Source organism: Cyprinus carpio, chromosome B1, assembly GCF_018340385.1.
Source record: "Cyprinus carpio isolate SPL01 chromosome B1, ASM1834038v1, whole genome shotgun sequence".
NCBI classification, from domain to species: domain Eukaryota; kingdom Metazoa; phylum Chordata; class Actinopteri; order Cypriniformes; family Cyprinidae; genus Cyprinus; species Cyprinus carpio.
The window spans coordinates 19,537,242-19,558,446 of NC_056597.1; the positions used below are offsets into that span (position 1 = coordinate 19,537,242).

At 33.3% G+C, this 21,205-nt stretch overlaps 1 protein-coding gene across 1 annotated transcript in view; it reads right to left on the reverse strand.

The window, feature by feature from the left end:
* The window catches only part of LOC109101436 (voltage-dependent T-type calcium channel subunit alpha-1G-like), a 77,918-nt gene that overhangs the window by 15,992 nt on the left and 40,721 nt on the right, over positions 1–21,205 (reverse strand). The window contains exons 7-16 of the mRNA XM_042715976.1: positions 15,898–16,210; positions 15,180–15,272; positions 13,406–14,063; positions 10,341–10,690; positions 8,319–8,470; positions 8,045–8,230; positions 6,360–6,477; positions 4,118–4,273; positions 1,292–1,376; positions 760–947 (exon numbers count right to left, since the gene is read on the reverse strand). Coding sequence (XP_042571910.1) covers positions 760–947; positions 1,292–1,376; positions 4,118–4,273; positions 6,360–6,477; positions 8,045–8,230; positions 8,319–8,470; positions 10,341–10,690; positions 13,406–14,063; positions 15,180–15,272; positions 15,898–16,210 — 2,299 coding nt within the window. The remainder of the gene's footprint in view (positions 1–759; positions 948–1,291; positions 1,377–4,117; positions 4,274–6,359; positions 6,478–8,044; positions 8,231–8,318; positions 8,471–10,340; positions 10,691–13,405; positions 14,064–15,179; positions 15,273–15,897; positions 16,211–21,205) is intronic.

Sequence of the window (21,205 nt, forward strand, 5' to 3'; positions counted from 1 at the left end):
GGAAAGGGGCGTTACATTTCTGACAAATGCTTGCGATGTTTGGCCAATTACAATGCACTGGGTCAGTTGACCAATCAGAGCAGACTGTGCTTGTCAGAAGGAGGGACTTTGTAGAAAACGATGAGTTTGAGAGAGGCGGGGCATAGAGGACCTACAATAATATATAGTATTCGAAAAATAATGTGTTTTTTGAACATTAAAGCATGTCAACATATTCTGTGACACCAAAAACACAAAATAATGATCTTTAAAAAAGCATCATATGACCCCTTTAACTGCGTTAAAATATTTTAACCGCGTTATTTTTCATAACTAATTAATTCAGTTAATGCGTTAAACTGACAGCCCTAATCTATACATTAGTGCTGTCAAAATTAGTGCATTAACACAGGCGATTCATTTTTCCAGTTTATTGGTGTTAAAAATATAAAACATATAACAGCAGATGAAGTTATAGATATTTAGATGTGTTATGCTTTGCTTATGGTTCTATAGTAAACCAAAATTCCAATCAAAAAAACAAACAACAAAAAAAGGCAATAAAAACAATAAGATGCCATGATTAAACCACTTTAACGAAGAAGAAAAAAATCTATAGGTAAAAGTTTGCTTGTGAAATTCCATGCTGAAAATTTATGATGAATATTCATGTTTGGAAAGGGATAATTCTAAAATGAATATAGATCAAAACATCAATTCAAATGTTTTGAGACTAACACTATTTGTGTAGGTTTATATGTAACAGCATTCACTCCTCACCAGGGATCTCTGGTCATGCGGCTCAGTGGAGGTGTTGCTGTTGCGCCGTGATTGGCTGTAGATGTGTGACACCTCAGTTCTGGGTGTGGCGTTGAGCTGCATGGGTGTGTTGTGAGGTGGCATGGACGCCCGAGGTTCCAGGTGTCCATTTGAGACGGGCATCAATGTCTGCATTTTCATCTCTGATCCTAATATCAACAAGAGATTAGCATAAAACAACAAAACACACATGTGACTCTGCCTGTGAAAACCCAGCTAAATTCTTTTTTTTTTTTGTGATTAACTATTTTACTACGATTACGATTTACTAGGTCATGTCAAAGATTGAAATCGTAGTGAAATTTAATGGTTGAAATCAAACTTTTATGCTTGTTATCTCATAATTAGATTTTGAGACTTCAGCCCACACACAAAAAAAAACACAAAAACAAAAAAACACTGCACACACTCACACACACACACACACACACACACACACACACACACACACACACACACACACACACACACACACACACACACACACACACACCTGAGTTCAGCAGTTCTCTCAGTTTGTCCTCATCACCATAGTCAGACGACATGTCATCATCAGTGTCTGATCTGCTAGCATCACCCTGAAAGAGAAACAGAAATGACATTTAAAGGCTAAAATTTTGAATTCATAATAATGAATCATCATATTTTCATATCAACCCAATCCACACAAGGCCAGCATAAATAAATGCAGAACAAACACAATTATATTTGCTCTTTCAAGGGTATGCAACTCTCTACCTTCTCATCTCATGCTTAGTTAACTTTAGTTGTCCTCGTCCTATTTCCTGCGAGTCACTGAACTTCCTTTTCCTATGCATTTAAAATCAACAGGAAACAGCATTCTGACCCATTCAAAAAGGATATTTCACTAGAATTAAATTAGAAATTGATTTTATTGTGAAAAGTGGGCTTTAATACCAAAATGAACCAGGCTGTGTAGTTCCTTAATGGATTAAGCCACACAAGCAATGGCCACTGAGATTCAATCTTTTACATTCAAAAATCTACTGTTGTAAATATGTCAAAAATAAAGAGAGAAGAGCAGGAATGAATAAGAATCATGAATTATTTATTACTTATACTTTTATTTTTTTCTTTCGAAAGCAATTCATGCAAGTGACTAAATATGATTTATACATTTATTTATATAGTTTTTGTATTTTTATTTATTGATTTATGCATATTTGGTTTATGTATTTATGGCTAGATGGGTTCTGTTTTGCTTGTGTCTCAATATTAAACCAAAACTCAAATAAAACAAAATAAAAAAGAAAATTAAAACAATGAGTCTACAGTGAAACCACTTTTAATGAAGAAAACAATTTATGTGAAAGTTTGCTTTTAAAATTCCATGCTTCAAATTCGCAGTGAATATTCATTTATGATGTAAAGGGATAATTCTAATATTTTATTTGTTTTGAGATCAATACTGTTTGCATAGGGGAAAAAATCCTGCAAGTAACTTTATCTTTTTATGCATTTAAAATCAACATGAAATAGCATTCAGACCCATTTTACTACCGTAAGGTTTTTATTTGAGTGAAACAGGATATTTCAGTTGAAATAAATTCAATAGGAATAGATTTTATTGTGAAAGTTAGCTGTTCAGTAGCAAAACAAACCAGGTTGTGTGCTTCCTAGATGGGTTATGTCACACAAGCAACAGCTCATTTATACTCCAAAATCTCCTATTGTAAAGACCTGAAAAAATAAAAAAGTAATGGAAAAAGGAGCAAAAAAGCAGGAATAAATGAGAATCTGCAATTTCCAGCAGCAACAACCGGAAAAGTGTGTGTAAAGTGTGTGTATTTGAGGAGGTAAAGTGTCCATTGTGTATGTGTGTGATATTTGTACCAAGCGGACAAAAGAGTGAGAGATAAAAGACAGAGAGGAAAAAAAAAGGAACAACAGAAGGTTTGAGTGAAAGCGTTTTCCTATGAAACACATCATCACACCAGCTGCAGCTCAGCGTCTGTGCTTATACACTGCAGATGAGTCTCATCTACATGAAAATTACACACACAAACCAAACATACACCAATCCACACAATCAATCTCTTTGATGTGACACCAATAACGAAAGGAAACAAGAGCGTGTTTTTCTTCATTTCCATGTGCGCTCAAAGAAAACCCCTTTTTTTCATGGTGTGCTGTAATTGAGTTACAGTGTAATAATTCTAGTCCTCTGATAACATCTTACTCTTAACATGAAAAATCCCCTCTTGGAAACTCAATTAAATGCAATATGGCCATATCTAATTCAGTCGTGTAGAGGATTTGAGCAGATGTTGCAAACTAGAGGAAGTAGTTTCAGCAAGTTACAGTAGTAGACCCCCCTACAATTTAGAGACTTAAAGGAATAATTCACCCAAAAATGAAAATTTGTTGAAAATGTATTCACCTTCAGGCCATCCAGCATGCAGTTTGTTTATTCATCAGAACAGATTTGGAGAAATTTAGCATCACTTGCTCACTATTGGATCCTCTGCAATGAATGGGTGCCGTCAGAATGAGAGTCCAAACAGCTGATAAAACCATCACAATAATCCACAACACTCCAGTCCATCACTTAACATCTTGTGAAGTGAAAAGCTGCATGTTTGTAAGAAAAAAACCTTCATTAAGGTCCATAGTCCATAATAAAAAAGCTTCCTCCAGTGAAAGTCCATCCCCTGAGTGTTGCTCCCTTCAAAATCCAAAGAGATATTTGTTTACAACTTTTCTGGACTGTTTTCACTTGTAAATGTGCTTGATCGGTGCACATTTCTCTCCTGATTCAGACAAAATGACTTTTTCACTGGACAAAGCAACATAATGAATAGAGGACTCATATTTTAGATATTTTAGAAGCGATGGTTTGAAGTTAAAAATGCCTTGATGGATTTGTTTACTGTAAGCAGTTTTTCACTTCACAAGATGTTAAATGATGGACTGTAGTCGTGTGGATTACTTGTGGATTATTGTGATGTTTTAATCAACTGTTTGGACTCTCATTCTGAGGGCACCCATTCACTGCAGAGGACCCATTGGTGAGCAAGTGATGTAATGCTACATTTCTCCAAATCTGTTCAGAGGAAGAAACAAACTCCTTTATATCTTGGATTGCCTGAGGGAGAGTAAACTTTCAGCAAATTTCCATTTTTGGGGTGAACTACTGCTTTAAGCCAAAATGTACAGTCTCACTGCATTAGATACAAAATATCAAAGGAACTGGTATTTATTTTAAAGAAAGACATTACAAGCACAATTTTCAAGCAAAACATTTTAAGAAAAAACATATAATGTACTGTAGTCGTTAATCCAGCATCTGACATCTTACCTCAGCTTGAAAACCCTCTACTAAAATGGCAACCAGTAAATTGAAGAGGACATAATTCCCAAAGGTCATCAAGGCCACAAAGTACAGAGCCGCCCAGGGGGAGGTGGAGGCCATGCCATTATACAGAACTACATTCCAGTCCTCCTGGGTCAAAATCTGTAGAGACACAGAATGACTCTTAGCACAAATTGGTGATTTTTAGCACAAACATCACATTTTAAACTACTGTCTTCCATTATGTGTAGGTAAATACTGTAGTTTACTGTACCAATAAACACCAACCTTTGTCTAAATGCTATTAAAACATGTTATTTATTGATTACAACAACACCTCTATGTGTACAAGATTTCTTGACAGAATCAGTATTTTGGCTATAATGATTAATGGTGTATTTATGTCAACAAAAATATATTTCATTGATATATATTTAAAGACATGAAAAACCAAAACTGAACATAAAAAAACATTTTAAGTAATTAATGTGCATGACGTAGACATTTTATGTCAAATTATTCTGACTTCAGTCCTACCTACCTGATTTACAATATTAAATCTACATTGATATAATAATAATAATAATAATAATAATAATAATAATAATAATAATAATAATAATAAAATCAATAATAAAATATGATAAATAAATAATAATAAATTAAAAACTTTTAGAAATATTAGTAATTATTAGTATTTTATTATTATTATTATCATTATTATTATTATTATTGTTGTTGTTTTTTAATTAAACACAAATTACAAGTTTGTCCAGAATAAAATGTGTTTTATTTAAAAATACATGCTATTTCCCCTTATAAAATATTAACATTATTCTAACTACATCAAACCTATTAGACTTAAGTAATAATAAGTAATACAGTATATAAGTAATATTAAAAGTTGTTATAAGTAATAATACTTTGTATGTTATCATTATTATTATTATTATTATTATTATTATTATTATTATTATTATTATTATTATTATAAACAAGTAAAACAAATGTAAACTCTCTTTTGGCCTATTTTAAATTCAACTGCTAGTTTGTTTTCACTCCAGCACATTTCACACAGACATCCACAACAGAACCTGAACTCATCTCTGCCTCTTCCTGCAGACTGATTTAGAACTGAGGAAAAACAGCAGGTTCAGTCTGGAGTTTATATTCCGCTTACAAATGCGCGCGCACACACACACACACACACACACACACACACAAACACACACACACACACACACACACACACACACACACACACACACACACACACACAACACACACACACACACACACACACACACACACACACACACTCTCCCACCCACACCGACAGAAATAGAGATTAGGGAAATTAAAGGCTCCCGGTACTGAAGAAACCCTGACTCCGATGGCTTCCCTCAGGGCCTGGAGTTAATACAGCACCATATCAGTATTTGCACAAGTGTCACCACCGGTGACCTCATCACACTACCCTATACTGCAGGGAGAGGTCTGATGACCTCATCATGTCTGCAATAATATAGGGCAGGTTTCGATGACCTTAGCAATTTCAACTCTGACACAACTTGTAGAAATTAAATAATCCCAGTCTTAAAAATACGACTGAAACACACACAAACACATACAGTACATTCATATACAGCAAACTTGAGCCGCTGACTAATAGACAGAGATGACCGCAAGAGGATCATAAAACCAAGCCATATAAAAAATATTAGAAGGCAGAACAAAAATATAAAAAATATAGTTTTGCTTAAATACTTTACAAACAATGTAAGACCACATTATTTAAACAATCATAAATATATAAATGTACAGCTTCAGAAATGTCTGTTTTGCTCTGACACCCAAGGATTTGTTACTTCATTTAGGGGAGGCTAAATACCCACAATCCCTTGCCTCAGCATTTTTGCAAAATGCTGCTGTTCCTACATTGAGAAGCGAGTTTTTAATCAAAACTTGCCTTTGAAGACTAAAAATGCTGTTTCTGGACTATGAATACAAGCCTCTGTAAGACTTCAACCATCAGTTTAGTGACCTACAGACTCCTGGTGGTCAGCAAAATGTGCGGATTTCAGGAACAGCAGCTTCAAAAACTTTTGTGTAGTGTTTTATCTTTCATTAAAGAGGACCTTTGTTACTTAAGCCCAAAAACTAGTTCACCCTGAAGTATTTCTACCTGTTAACAGAATATAACATTCATATATTGCTTATAATAGTTTTCTAGGGACAATCTTCTGACCTGGAATACGGTGACGATGGCCCAGAGAAGTGAGTCAAAGTTCTTCCTGTCCGACACAGTGTCTCCATTCTCCAGCCGCAGAGTAAACTTACACCCAAACAGATGCATTCCCAATATACTAAAACACAAAGACAAGAGAAAAAAAGGGAGTGACAGACATGAGAAAAAGTTGCAAAACTAAAAACATATACTGCATTACTGCAGGGTTATTCCTACAGTAGGTAACAGTGATATTTGACTCCAACTTACAACCAATATAATAATTATTATAATACAGAACTTTAGTCAGATTATTTGAAAGAGCTGTCTAGTTTTTTATTAAAATTGCAAGTTTCCTTTCATGCCTATTTCATTTTAATGTGTTATTAAAGTGCCCCTATTATGGATTTTTGAACATTATCTTTCATTCAGTGTGTAACACAGCTCTTAACTGAATGAAAACATCCTGCAAAGTTTTAAATCTGAAAGTGCACCGTGTATAAAGTTAATGTCTCTCAAAAGAAAGAGTCGACTGAATCATTGAAACGAGTCATTTTTAAAACGAATCCCAGGCCGTTTCATGTTGACTTCTACATGAAACATTAGCATATTGCCCGCCCACTTGTTGGTGGTTTCTGATTGGTCTGAATGAAAATGCTGATTCATTCTTTGCCACTAGGTGCTGCTTTTGAGCGTAAATATAGCGGTTTCCCTGGTAACGCTGTACACAAAGCAGCACTGCGCTCACAAACACTGCTTTATCAGGCATTACAGGCGGGATGTAATGAAAATGAGACCAATCTGACCAATCACCGCAGATTAGCATCATGCAAAGTAGGGGAAATAAATAAAATAATTTTTTATTGAAACTACAATATCATACTTTCACTGTCAAATGTATTTATTTCCTAAAAATACTATGTAAAAGGCTGATATGTGCTACTTATCACACTAAAGGTGAATAAATATTAGGCCTATCTATTATGATTACTTTACTTTATTATCATTAAATAAATTTAAAGTTATTAAAAAACAATCATTACTTTTTTCCCTCAATAAATTCTTGCTTATTAATAGTTAGTAAGGTAGTTGTTAAGTTTAGGTATGGGGTGGATGAAGGGACCTAAAATATGGTCATGCAGAATATGTGTTTTAAACAGCCAATATGCTTGTAATATGCATGTTAATAAGCAACTAGTTAAAAGTGATATTTGGACCTTAAAATAAAGTTACCAAAGAAACCTACTTCATTTCAGATATGCAAATGCAACATTTCTCATTTTTGTTTAGTTTAAGTTGAAAGTACTCAAATAACTAAAACTAACAGAATTGAAACTAAAAACTAAAACAACAAAATTAATAAAACTTGAAATTAAAATGAAAAAAAAAAAAAAAAAAAAAAAAAAAAAATATATATATATATATATGAAACAAATTCAAAATATTGACAAAAAAATTAAAACATATCAATGTATTAAATAACACTGGTATTATGAGTACATACATGTGATGGGACTGAAATAATGAAATAATGTTGTGCTTGGGAAAATGAAAATTAATGAATGACCAATCATATTCCTTCAAAAGTACTGAAAAACCAACTGGGAAATAACAACGTACACTGTAGTATATACAGTACGACTCATCAGCTTTCATTCAGTACTACACAGTCACTACTTCTTGTATGGAAGAACTTTCATACAAACCTAAAGATGAAGATGAAGAGCATCAGCAGCATGCAGAAGGTGGCCACGTTGTCCATGGTCTTCATCAGTACCACCAGCTGCCTGCGCAGAGCCGGGAGGAACCGCACCAGTTTTAGCACCCTCAGCAAACGAAACGTCCGCAAAACCGAAAACCCTCCGTCCGCTTGTCCGACGATCTCACACACACTGTAAAACCCAACAGACAGAACGTGTGTGGTCAAAATACACAGTATTTATTTACAACAAATGTACAGCAAACACAACAGCACAGAACCTGATGATAACGATGATCCCGTCAAAGATATTGTAGAGGTTGCTGATGTAGTCGAACAAACCACAGGCCGAAAGCTTCAAGAGCATCTCTAACGCAAACAAACTAGTGAAGACAATATTACTGATCTCCAACACGTCTGTCAGCTCATCCGGCTGAAAGAGAGAACGGATATACAATATTAGTCCAGTTTTCTGTGATACATCATAGTAACAGCTAGTGCTGCCAAATGATTAATCGTGATTAATTGCATCCAAAATAAAAGTTTTTGTTTACATAATATTTGTGTTTGTACTGTGTATATTTATTATGTATATATAAATACACACACATACATGTATATATGAAAGAAAAATATGTTGTTTATATATGAAAAATATTTATCTGTAATATAAATATATACATGTAAATACATGTAAATCTTTTACTGTATGTGTGTGTATTTATATATACATTATAAATATAAATGGTACACACAAATATATTACGTGAGCAAAAACTTTTTATTTTGGATGTAATTAATCCTGATTAATCATTTGACAGCACTATTAACACCAAATGTTTATTTATTTCTTCTCTACTAGTCATGTGATCTGAGGCATTCACATCCGTAACACATACAGTACGCTGCTAACACGAATGTATACAAAAGCTAAACTACAGCGTTGTTACTGTCATGACATTATATTTATGCTTCTCCTCTTTCTCTCCATGAGGCTTTATTTCTTGCCAAGGAAGAGCAGGCGAGCGCTGTTATGAACCGTGTCTACTGTAATGTAAATAATCATTTCCCTGGCAACAGTTTGAATGTCCTCTCCTCTGCCTCAAACCGGTTAATCTCAGACTCACACTAATCTTAACCAAGGGGGTTAATTAAATGCAATATGAGCCAAAAACACGCATAGAGTCACACCGCAAACACAGTGCCGTGGGATCATGTTGTGTTACAATGAGTGTTTTTGACACTGGGGGATTTATTTGTATGTGCCAGCAAAAAACAGACACTAGAGAGAAAAAAAATAAAAAAATAAAAATAAAAATAAAAATAAAAATATCTATCTATCTATCTATCTATCTATCTATCTATCTATCTATCTATCTATCTATCTATCTATCTATCTATCTATCTATCTATCTATCTCTATCTATCTATCTATCTATCTGTCTATCTATCTATCTATCTATATCTATCTATCTATATCTATATCTATCTATCTATCTATCTATCTATCTATCTATCTATCTATCTATCTATCTATCTATCTATCTATCTATCTATCTGTCTATCTATCTATCTATCTATCTATACTGTATATATATGTACATTTAATCCATTTGAATTAGACCGACATGAATTTTTGGTCACAAACAAATTGCACAGATGCACTGGATTCAGATCCAAAATGACACAGACATGCTGGAAATTGCAAATGTTATTATTTTTTAATCTAACATCATCCATCCATTTAATTACATAATTTATTTAAGTAGTCAACTAAAGATAGTCCTCATTTTCAACTGGAACATATCCCTTTAAACATAATATTTCCCTTTAAAAATGGCTATTCCTATACTCCCACTACTAACATATTATTATTATTATTATTATTATTATTATTATTATTACATGTTCAAAAGGACTTGTTCTGGTGTTGCTGTATTAAAAATAAGGATTAAGTTTTTGTAAAGTACTATATAAAATAATAATAATAATAATTATTATTATTAAGTAATAAATTATCATTATTATAATCAAAAAGCTTTATTAAATTTTTAAGCTTTATTTAATTTTTTAAGCTTTATTTAATTTTTTTGTAAAAATTCCCTCTTTTAATTATAGTTAATTTAAATACTTTTATAATCAAGTTACACGTTTTTATTTTGGCGTATGTAGTGTAGGCCAATCTGAGTAGTTTGTGAAACTGTTGAGACCTATATGTGGAATCACTGGTGTTTATTAGAAACAACTCAGATGTTAATTAATCTCATTTGTGAGGTGTGTGTAAATGAGTGTATTATTTTCACCTGCTCATGGTACTCCACTCCCATGCTGAGTGTATTGATAAGGATTGCTATCATTATCCCTCTGTTGAAGTACTCGCTGTCCACAATCCGCCTCAAAATGGCTCTGGCATAATGAACACACATACACACACAGTTCTCATTCCCAGACTCCTTTTCATCCAAATCCTGGTTTCTTTTGCTCTGTTCTGAGCTGATGTCTGGCCCCTGTTTCTCTGGGTCTGATTCACTGGTGGAGTCGCAATTAACACCATCGCCTTCCTGGGCACAAATTGGGCAGGAGGATGACTCTGAAGACACCAGTCCCACCCTGCTGTCCACACACACACTCGAGCACGTGTCAGGATACACGCCTGCAGTGAAGGACGACAGTATTTAATATCACACACAGGAAGGCTGGGGCTAGATGTCTCAAAGACTGTCCAAGTCCAATTTACACAAATGCTTTCCTACAATGTTTTCCTATGTGTCTATAAGAAACTGACTGTCAAAAATAAATCTACTCATACTCTCTAGCTTGCTTCCTAATCTACAGTAGCTGTCTAATAAACCTGGTATTGTTTTTTTATGAATATTGTTGGTTGTAATGAATTGCTTTTGTAAATTGCTTTGTAAAAAAGCATGTGATGAATGCATAAATGTAAATGTAAAATGTAAATGTTCACTGCAGTAAATAGTGTGACAACTAACCCCTGCCTCCCTGTTACATAAAATATTTTGTGATATAACCTGATAATTAGGCAATCCAGTGATGCATTAGTGACCTGATTACAGTTAACAACACTGTAATTTGCTTTGATAATAATGATCGATACTCTCCTTCTTGCATAATCAGGGCAAAATCTGCATCTGCCTTTTGAGACCCATATGCTGTGCCTGAGCTTTAATCATCTCTTACATGAAATTCACAATGTGCATGATTCACATATTAATTCATTAAAAATATATGGTATATTAACTGATGACACCAAACACAGTCAAAAAGGAATATGTACAGGACTCTGTGAGTAATTTTTTAAATCATAATTTAGCACCAATTCTTTAATTACCCTAATGGGATCAAACTGGACTTCCCTAAGATTTTATAGTTTTTAGTGTTAACTAAAATCACCGTTCTGCAATTTAATGTTTTTGTCACCACTGTTATTGTGTTGGAATAATATGGTTACTATAGAGAGCTATAGGATTTTTTTGTTCTTGTGAAATTAAATGCTACTGGATTTCTAAAAGTTGTCCCAACAAGCAATCTGTTTTAATAAAATAAATGCACTACCGCTCAAATGTTTGTTGTCAGTAAGATTTTTTTTTATTTAAAGAAATTAATACTTTAAGCAAAGATGCATTGAATTGATTACGTAATCCAAATTACATGTAATCAGTTACTACCCAGCTCTGATGATATTTATTAAATGCAATTGCACAGAAGTGTGGGAGAGAATGTACTTTACCTATAGGATGCTGAAACGAATCAAAGTTATGAATACATTTAGACCAAAATGTTAAAAAAACCCAAGGCTTCTTCACCAGGTAATTTCAGGCAAAAGTCAAGAGGCACAAAAATAATGACTAGACAGAGTGTGAGTTTGTTCAGACGGTTCCCTCAATTCAATTTGGAATTATTAGGGCATGTCAAGTGCGCAAAGCCAAGAAAAAAAAAAATGAAGAATTCCATTATCTACGTTATTAAGTTAAAACCCCAGAGACAGAATTTACTCTTAATCCACAAACTCAAAGTCAAATTTTAAACATGACAGCAGGGCCAAAACACTTCACTTTTTGCACAGAGATTGCAATATTTGTACTTAATGTTTTTTTTGTGTGTGTGTGTGTGTACAGTGGACCCTAAAATTATACCTTTAATCCACAATTTATAGAGCTCACACTTAAATTTGATAGACCACTTTAGACATTCTACTAACTATAAGTAACTTTGTAAGTACATGTCAGTCAGCTAACTGCAGTTAATTTGCAGCTACATATCAACTAACTCTCATTAGAGTATTACTAGACTGTTAGTTTAGGGTTAGGGTTAATAGAATAACTTGGCAATACTTGTAAAATTGACTTGTTGACTATATTCGATTTTTCTGATGTGTGACCCATATCCAATATCTGCATTCACAATACACACATGGTGAAACAACGCAGGGTAAATGTACTGACATGGTTGCCAGGTCTACAAAACAAAAACCAGCCCAATTGTGTTTTTCCGGGGTTTTCAGGGGTTCGCCTCTTTCAAAATAGCAGAGAGGAGAGATTACTTTAACCTGCAGATTAAAAACAGACAACTCGTCGCAATAGTGTAAAAGTAGCCCAATTCCACAAGAAAACCACAGACTTGGCAACACTGCTTACTGACCCGGAAAAGCGTCCACCTGATTTGACGTCATTCACCACTGTTGCTTTTTCAGTGAAAAGGCGATTTCTCAATATTTAGATTTTTTTGCTCCCTCAGATTCCAGATTTTCAAATAGTTGTATCACGGCCAAATATGTTCTCCGATGTCTCCTTCGTCTCCTCGTTCTTTCACAGTAGCAGCGTGATTTTCATTTTCTCTTCTAACTTCAAAACTGTCTGACGTTGTTTTACCTTTTTTTTGTAAAGGGTGATTGATTTTGCCCGTTTGCTTTGTAAACACTGGGTCAGTACTTTTGCCTACGTCACGCGTGACCTTTCCAAAATGACTATGTAATGCGCAAGGTTGAGCTAGTGCAAGATGAGCATTTGAGGTTAAAAAGTATATAAAGTGTCTATTTTTTTTTTTTGGAAAATGACCAATAATTCCACTAGATAAGACCTTTATTCCTCAGTTGGGATCGTGTAGAGCCCTTTGAAGCTGCACTGAAACTGCAATTTGGACCTTTAACTCATTGATTCCCCTTTGAAGTCTGCTATATGGAGAAAAATCCTAGAAAGTATTCCTCAAAAACCATAATTTCTTTTTGACTGAAGAAACAAAGACATTTTGGATGACATTAGGTTGAGTAAATTATCAGCCATTTTTTATTCTGGAAGTTAATATATGAATGCGATTGCATTAGATAAATACAGCTTATCCATGTTCTTACCGTGCTGCAACTTGTAAGTATCATGGTATCCACTACAAACGGAGATCTTCCTGCCGTAAAGTCCATGATGGAAAGCTGGTGCTTTGACTCCACCTGTCGAGTGTGAGCGAGTTTGTGAGTTTGCATATAATTTGGAGGGCAAGATGGTGGGATAGTTCATACCGAGCCTCAAACCCTTTAAATTTTGTAGTGCAAGAGGGAGCGATGGGGTCTTTTTGGAATTCTGTGCATCTCTATCAAGATGGAGGGTTTTCATTTCTATGCCATTGCTGATGTAATGTTGATGCTGATGGGGATGATGATAATGCAGCATACAGTATTGGGTCGGACCCATTTTTGTCCCACTGTCACTCCAATATCCATTAGTCCCGCCCACTGGGAGGGAGCTGCTAGGATTGGCCACACCCCTGCGTCTCTTGTGGCATAATTCGCCATAGAGGCGTGTGGCATGTCGGAAAAGTTTGCGGCAAATGTGGACAAGGTATTTCAGCATTTCTTCATAGCAGGATCCCGGTTCAGCCAGGCTAGCTAAGGTGGATTCGTTACTACGAAAACGTGCCCGCTGCTCCTGCATCAGCTGGTTCTCACGTTGTTTGGTCTCGGAGAACTGTGTTGCTATGACAACGAGGCACAGGTTGATCATGAAGAAGGAGCCTACCTGTGGACAAAACAAAATATGAGTATATAACAGAGATATTGAAAACAATTCAAATTCACAAATAACTACACAGAACAGCAAGTAACAAATTGCATTAAATGTGACATTTTGAAATAGAAAGATTGAAATAATAAAACATAATGTAAACCATAATCCAATTATCACTGTTTTATTTACAACAACAAAAATTTTTTTTGTATCACTTCTGACTGATGGTCTAAAAAAGTGTCTGTTATTAGGCAGCACAATTCTTCTTATTTATTATTAACATAATAATAAGACATTTTTCTTGAGCAGCAAATCAGCATATTAGAATGATTTCTGAGGAATCATGTAACACTTAAGACTGGAGTAATGATGATGAAAATCACAGAAAAAAAAATAATTAAAATATATATAAATAGAACAGTTATATTAAAATGTAATAATATTTTACAGTATTTCTGTTTTATTTCTGATTAAATAAACTTATCTTTGATGAACATAAAACACTTCTTTCATAAACAACAATAAATCTTACTATTCCTAATCTTTTGAACAGTAGTTAAAGCATAGGCTATTTTATGGGAAATGTATATTTTTTATTTTCTAATTAGCAAAAGTAGTATTAAGGTTTACACATTTTAGTCATTTTTTTGTAAAGTCGCTAGAGCACAACAGACTGAAACAGGTCAGCAGAAATTGTTTAGTACTTAATTTAGCTGCAGATAATTTTATAATTGCTTATACAGTGTTGTTGTTACTAGGTTAAAACAGAAGAATATGATTTGACTTCAGTAAGACATAAAATTATAATGGTGACCAATAAATGTGTACATTAAAGGTCTAAGATTGTATAAAAAGTATGATTTTCTTCTTAGAAATGTAGTACTTACAGTAACTCAGTAGGTTTCTTAAGTAAAAGCATTCAGTTTCAATATTGCTCAATTACAAATTCCTTAGAAATGATGACCGGATTTTCATCTCTTTAAGTATGGTTATCAAGTAAAATGACTTGAGTAAATTACACAGCTGATGATAGCAAAAGCCATTTCCATGCAACTAATGAAAGCAGAGACTCCAGCAGAGGTTAAAAGAGAGTAAGACGTATCAGTTAAATAATTACTGTGCACTTACAATGATAAGAAAGATGAAATAGATGAAGTTGTAAAAGGAATGTGCATCCATGACATAGTACATGATATCCACCCATCCCTCTAACGTGATGACCTGATGAGAAAACACAAACAGGATTATACAGGTTACGAGATCCACCATGCAGGCAATCCTTAAAATACAGCCCTTCTATCAAGTGCCAAAACACAAAGGACATCTTATCAGATATTGTTCATCGCTTCCACAAAACTAGGTCAGGAAACTCTATGTAATGATAAAACGTCACGCTGTGGTCAATCGGATTACTCAGAAACCTGATAAATGTCTGTGTCCATACCCAATCAGGTTACTAAAGAATATGATAAATATTGTTGCGCTATAGATTAGATTAGAATGGAACATGATAAAACTTGATTTCCTCGGACAGGTAAGTTGTTTATTGATGAAAGAGGATTCACTCTCGCTGTAGCCCCTGGCAACCTTTCACTTCATTTTCTGACTCTGAAACCAAGTGTCTCTCGGGCGCAAAAAGGATATGTGAGGATAAAAAATATCACCGCCTGCCAGACTGAATATATATACTCAGCGAAAATTTTAATGAACAACTTGGAGCAGATCTCTAACACACATTCATCTGAGTATCAACTGCATTCCTAAAAATTATTGATGACTATGCATGTTTTTTTTTACATAAACTCATTCAGTACACTTTCATCCTTGTGTCGACACGTGTACACACCTGAAAGATAGCAATCCAAGCATATCCAATGTTGTCAAAGTTGATAGCCCCCTTATGCGGATTGTGTTCGCTTGCATTGCAGTTGTTGTAATACAAGTTCCAGTTTACACATCCATGATGAGGGGGATCTTTGAAAGCAAGATCTGTGACATTATCAGCCGTGAGCTCACAATCAGCCCCTCCAACTCTGCGCTTCGGGATGTTGGAGCAGTGCAACATTCCATTGTCTCGAGTGGTGGAGCAAATGAAGGGAATGTCATCGGTTTCGTCCAGTCTGTAGTATTGACTCACAGACTCTGAAACATTATACAGCCTGCAGAGAGACCACATGGAGTAAATTACAGAGAAACACACACAGACACTGTGCAGGGTTATTATCATGAACTAAAACTAAAAAAAGAAAAAAAAAATTAAATAAATAAGATTTACTGAAATAAAATATAACAACCATGGTAATACTTTACAATAAGGGCCCAATAGTTACCATTTGTCAATGCAATAACTAACGTTAACTAACAATGATCAATACTGTACATTTGTTACAGTATTTCTTATAGTAACCCTCTGGAGTCGACTAATGCGGATATGCGTTTTGTGGCAAATTCTCCTGATAAGACTGAAAAGAACTTAAATTACACTTTCAGTTTTGATCGTACAGATAAGAGCAATACATCATATACTTTTATTTGTATACACACATAATAAAAACAAAACTTTGTGCATTTTTAAAATAAAGAAAACAAACAGAGTAGAATAGTATAGAATGTAGATTGACATGTCTACTTTTAAAATGAGCAAGTCTTATTGAAAACAAATATTCTGTGATAAAGTAATCCATATGAAAACAATGCGATGTCCAGTCTTTCACGTCTCCCTTCATTATATCTAATTCGACCACGCCCACACGCCAAGCGCGCTATTGATATTACAATCGTCTAGGTGAAGCTCGCGGCGGGTAACCGCCCACATCAGAGCAAACAAAGCATGGAGACTGTACTTCACGTTTTTTAAATGTTACGGTTCGCTTCGCGCTGAGAGGAATAAGACATAATTCACCTCAATAAGACCGCTGAGAGGAATAAGATTTGGATTACATCAGAAAGAAGAATGAAGTGGCTTGACCCAGCAGAGATCATAAACATGTAAGCCTTTTTTATTATTAATCTACTTGTATTAGTTTTCAAATAACTTACACATTTTACTAGTTAGACTTTTTCCAAACTATAATTCCTAATTAAATGTATAATCAAGTAAAACATTATGAAGTTTTATTTACATCATCTCAATGTTTCACGATGCCAGGATTTTTTTTTTTTTTTTTTTTATGTTCGATAACATAGACAGCAATACGACATAAAAGTAATATGAGTTATAATGTTGCTAGCTTAATGTCAGTAAGAATGATTAGAAAATCTTTAATGTGATAGGCTATTCTCTGTTCATGAATATAGCCATATATGTTTATAACTATATATATTGTATAGGCCCAAATACAAAGCATGCTTGTGTTTTTAAGAATGTAACTAAGCTTCTGTTCATGAATATCTGCTCTGCTGTAAATATTTTGAATGTGTTATACCCAGTCATTGGTGTTTGCAATCGTCTGAGGTAAAAAAGTGTATCAAGTAAGTTGTAAATATCATTGACAATAAATGTGCTGTGTGGTAATTGTGCTCTTTTTTCCCCCTATAAATTACTACTAGTATCAGTGACCGTCACAATAATGCTAATAATGCAGTTTATTTGCATAAACAGCATGCATACTTTTTTATTTCAGATAAATAATAACCTGTTGCAAAGCGAGCCAATGCAAATAAGCAGCCCACTCAGGAACCTGGAACACAGCTAAGACCAAGCGAGGCACACACTCCCATCTCTTCAATGTCTCTTCAAAAAAGTATGTCCTTCAGAGCACATAAACAATATAAATTTTGAAAAGCCAGGTATGTGATGTTTATTTATATATTTCAACATGACACATGAGCCTGCATTTATTTAATCCAAAATACAGAAAGTTGCATTTGCTAAAGCAGTAATATTGTAAAATATATTTATACAATTTAAAATAACTGTTTCTATTTGAATATATTTTAAAATGTAATTTATTCCTGTGATCAAAGCTACATTTTCAGCATCATTTCTCCAGTCTTACTCCAGGTGTAACAATATGCACTAAACCATTCAAAAGCTGGGAGTCAGTATATATAGAAATTAAAACTTTTATTTAGCACACAAGTGATGATAAATACAATAATCATGTTACAAACGATGCTGTTCTTTCAATTAATAAAAAAATATATAATAATAATAATAATAATATTTTTTTTTGAGTAGCAAATCAGAATATTAGAATGATTTCTGAAGGATCGTATGACTGGAGTAATGATGCTAAAAATTCAGCTTTGAAAGTCAGCTTTGATTGTTCCTAATTAACTGTTTAACTAAACTCGCAAGTGAATCTCAAGTTATTTTGTGGGATAATTAAATATATTCTAAATAAACTACAAAAATAAAAATATATACATTTATTTTGTCCTCACATTCTTTAGTGTAACTCTTCCCTCTCAGTCACACACCTGACTGAAAGCCTCATTATGCAGCTCATTATGCTGGCCTTTGTCTTTTCAGGTGTGAATCAAACAAATATTCATGGTCAATCACACCTACTCGCATATGCCCTTTCGAAAACAAAAAGTGTCGTAGAAAATTTAAATCAATCTATTGTTTTCTGTGAGCAAGTAAACAAAATCACTTTCACATCATTTTCAAGCAAAATTCTAGGCTACAAGCTCCTGGTTTGACAGTCTTGTGAACAAATGTTCTGTATGTGTTTAATTGTAGTTTTTTACTAACCACACATAAACATTGTTTTCCTAAAAAACACAATCATGTACGTACATGCTATTTACATATTACTGTAGCCCAGTTTGTACTGAATTTAGTGTTTTCAGAATTTAGCCATGTATATGTTTATAAGCAACTGAAAAAAGCACAAAAGTCAGGGGATGTCAAAACTTCTCCAATCCCCCAAAATCCCTTAGACCCCAGAGGGGTAATCTTTGTTAATGTTAATTAATAAAAACACAACTGTTCATTGTAAGTTCATTGTAAGCTCTGGTGCATTAAACAATGCAACATATGCAACTTTTAGTTTTAATAATCTTTTAGTAAGTTTTGAAATTAAGATGATGTAAGATAACTAACTGCTTAAGAAGTATTTTTCTTTGTTAATTCATGTTAACTACTGCTAACAAATTATTGTGAAATGTTAACAAAAACATAAATGTTTATATTTCACTTCTCATTTCAATTCAGTTTGAGCAAAATTAAAACAAAAACATGAAAAATAAATAACTAAACAAAGCAACAATTAAAATCTACACAGGAATTAAAAATTTTTTTTTTTAATAACTTTAAGTTTTTAAAAGTCAACCACAATGAAAAAAACTGCACAAATAAAATTTAATTAAAAATAGTAATAAATAAATAAATAAATAAATAAATAAATAAATAAATAAATAAATAAATAAATAAATAAATATATATATATATATATATATATATATATGGTAAAGTATATCAATGATACTAAAATAACACTGGCACTGACAAAAGCTTTTTCATGTGTGATGCATTATTTTGATTGGATTTTGACTGGGTAGAGATTTCCATCATACCATTTTCACATGATTTTCCGGAATTAAAAATTCACATTTATTGTAGTAAAAACTGATTTTTATTATTAATTTGGCTCATTAATTATTCACATTATTCATTAACTAAAGTCATTCCAACATTCATTGTCTCATATAATAATTAAGTTTGACAGCCTCAGGCTAGCGATCAATATTTTGTTGATTTATTTATTTATCTTATCTAATTTATTTATTTGCTTTATTTTTTGAAAGCAGACAGCAAGCTGATTTAAAGCAAAAATCTTTTTAAAAAATGTTGTTTTTGTGAATAAAAGTGTTGTTTTTGTGAATACACTAAACTCAAAGCAGAATGCTAATTTAATTGACATTTAATATTTGCAAATTGCACTGCATTAAAGCCTAAAGCTGCCATGTTCCTATCACAGAATGTAACCAAATTAAATCTTGTTCAAAACAATCATTGTATCACGAAACAGTTCTTTCAATACAATTATAGAAAGAAAAAAATTGTAAACAGCATACTAATTAATGCAAATTAGGAACAAATCAATAGATAACAGATCAAAATGGTACTCTTTTCAAACACAGAAATCTAAATATCTGTATAAGGCATGGAGACATCAACCACTAATCACAGAATACATGACTTGAAATATAAGAATAAGTGATTAACTGAAGAATTGAAAAATATTCAGATCTGCACTCATATCAGTAGCACTACATTTGTAGTCTCTATTTAACACTGTAGCAGCACAATAGGCTTACAGTAAGGCTCCTCTGACTAATGCTAAGAGAAGCATCCCTCTGTCACCACCTCAAAGCTACATAATAATGTCTGATAATGTGGAGCTTTTTGTTCTCTGAGCATTTACAAACCATTTGAGCCAGGAGAGCTTCTGCTTTAATCTGTCTCACATCCTGCTGGTTAAACGGAGAGAGCCAGAAGAGCTTAAAGCTGAGCTATTAGTTAATCACATCATCTGCAAACATGTTTATATTAGGTTTTAAGAGAGGATGCTGAAGAAAATGGTCTGAGAATTGGCCCATATGTTACTTACCGTATTTGAAACTTAGCAGCATGTTTTTTTTTTTTTTTTTTTTTGTTTTTTTTTTTGAGAAATTCCAATCATGCAACATGAAATGCTGTAAATGACTTAAAAAAAACTATGGGTATTTTTGCATACAGTACCTTCTATCAATGCACTAAACTCAAAACAGAATGCTAATTTATTTGACATTTAAAATTAGCAAACTGCACTGCAATGCATTATAATTTAGGTCTACCTATAATAGTCTAAAGTGGTCATGTTCATTTTACAGAGATGCAACCAATTCAAATATAATTTTAAACAATTCAACTATCCCATGAAAAGTCCTTCTGATACAATTTTAAATAAATAAAACATTAACAGAAATTCATTTGAGGTAAAAATATATACAAATTAATACAAATACCCAATATTGAACATAACAGATCCAAAACACAAAACTAGTGCTATGTTTTCAAACACAGCAATCAAAATATCTATCAAAATCATCAAGGGATTATCCACTAAATGAGGATGTCACAGAAAACGGCCTGTGAATTGACCCATGTAATATTAATTGTAACACAAAGCTAGTATTTTTTTTTTCTCACACAGTAAGTCTGA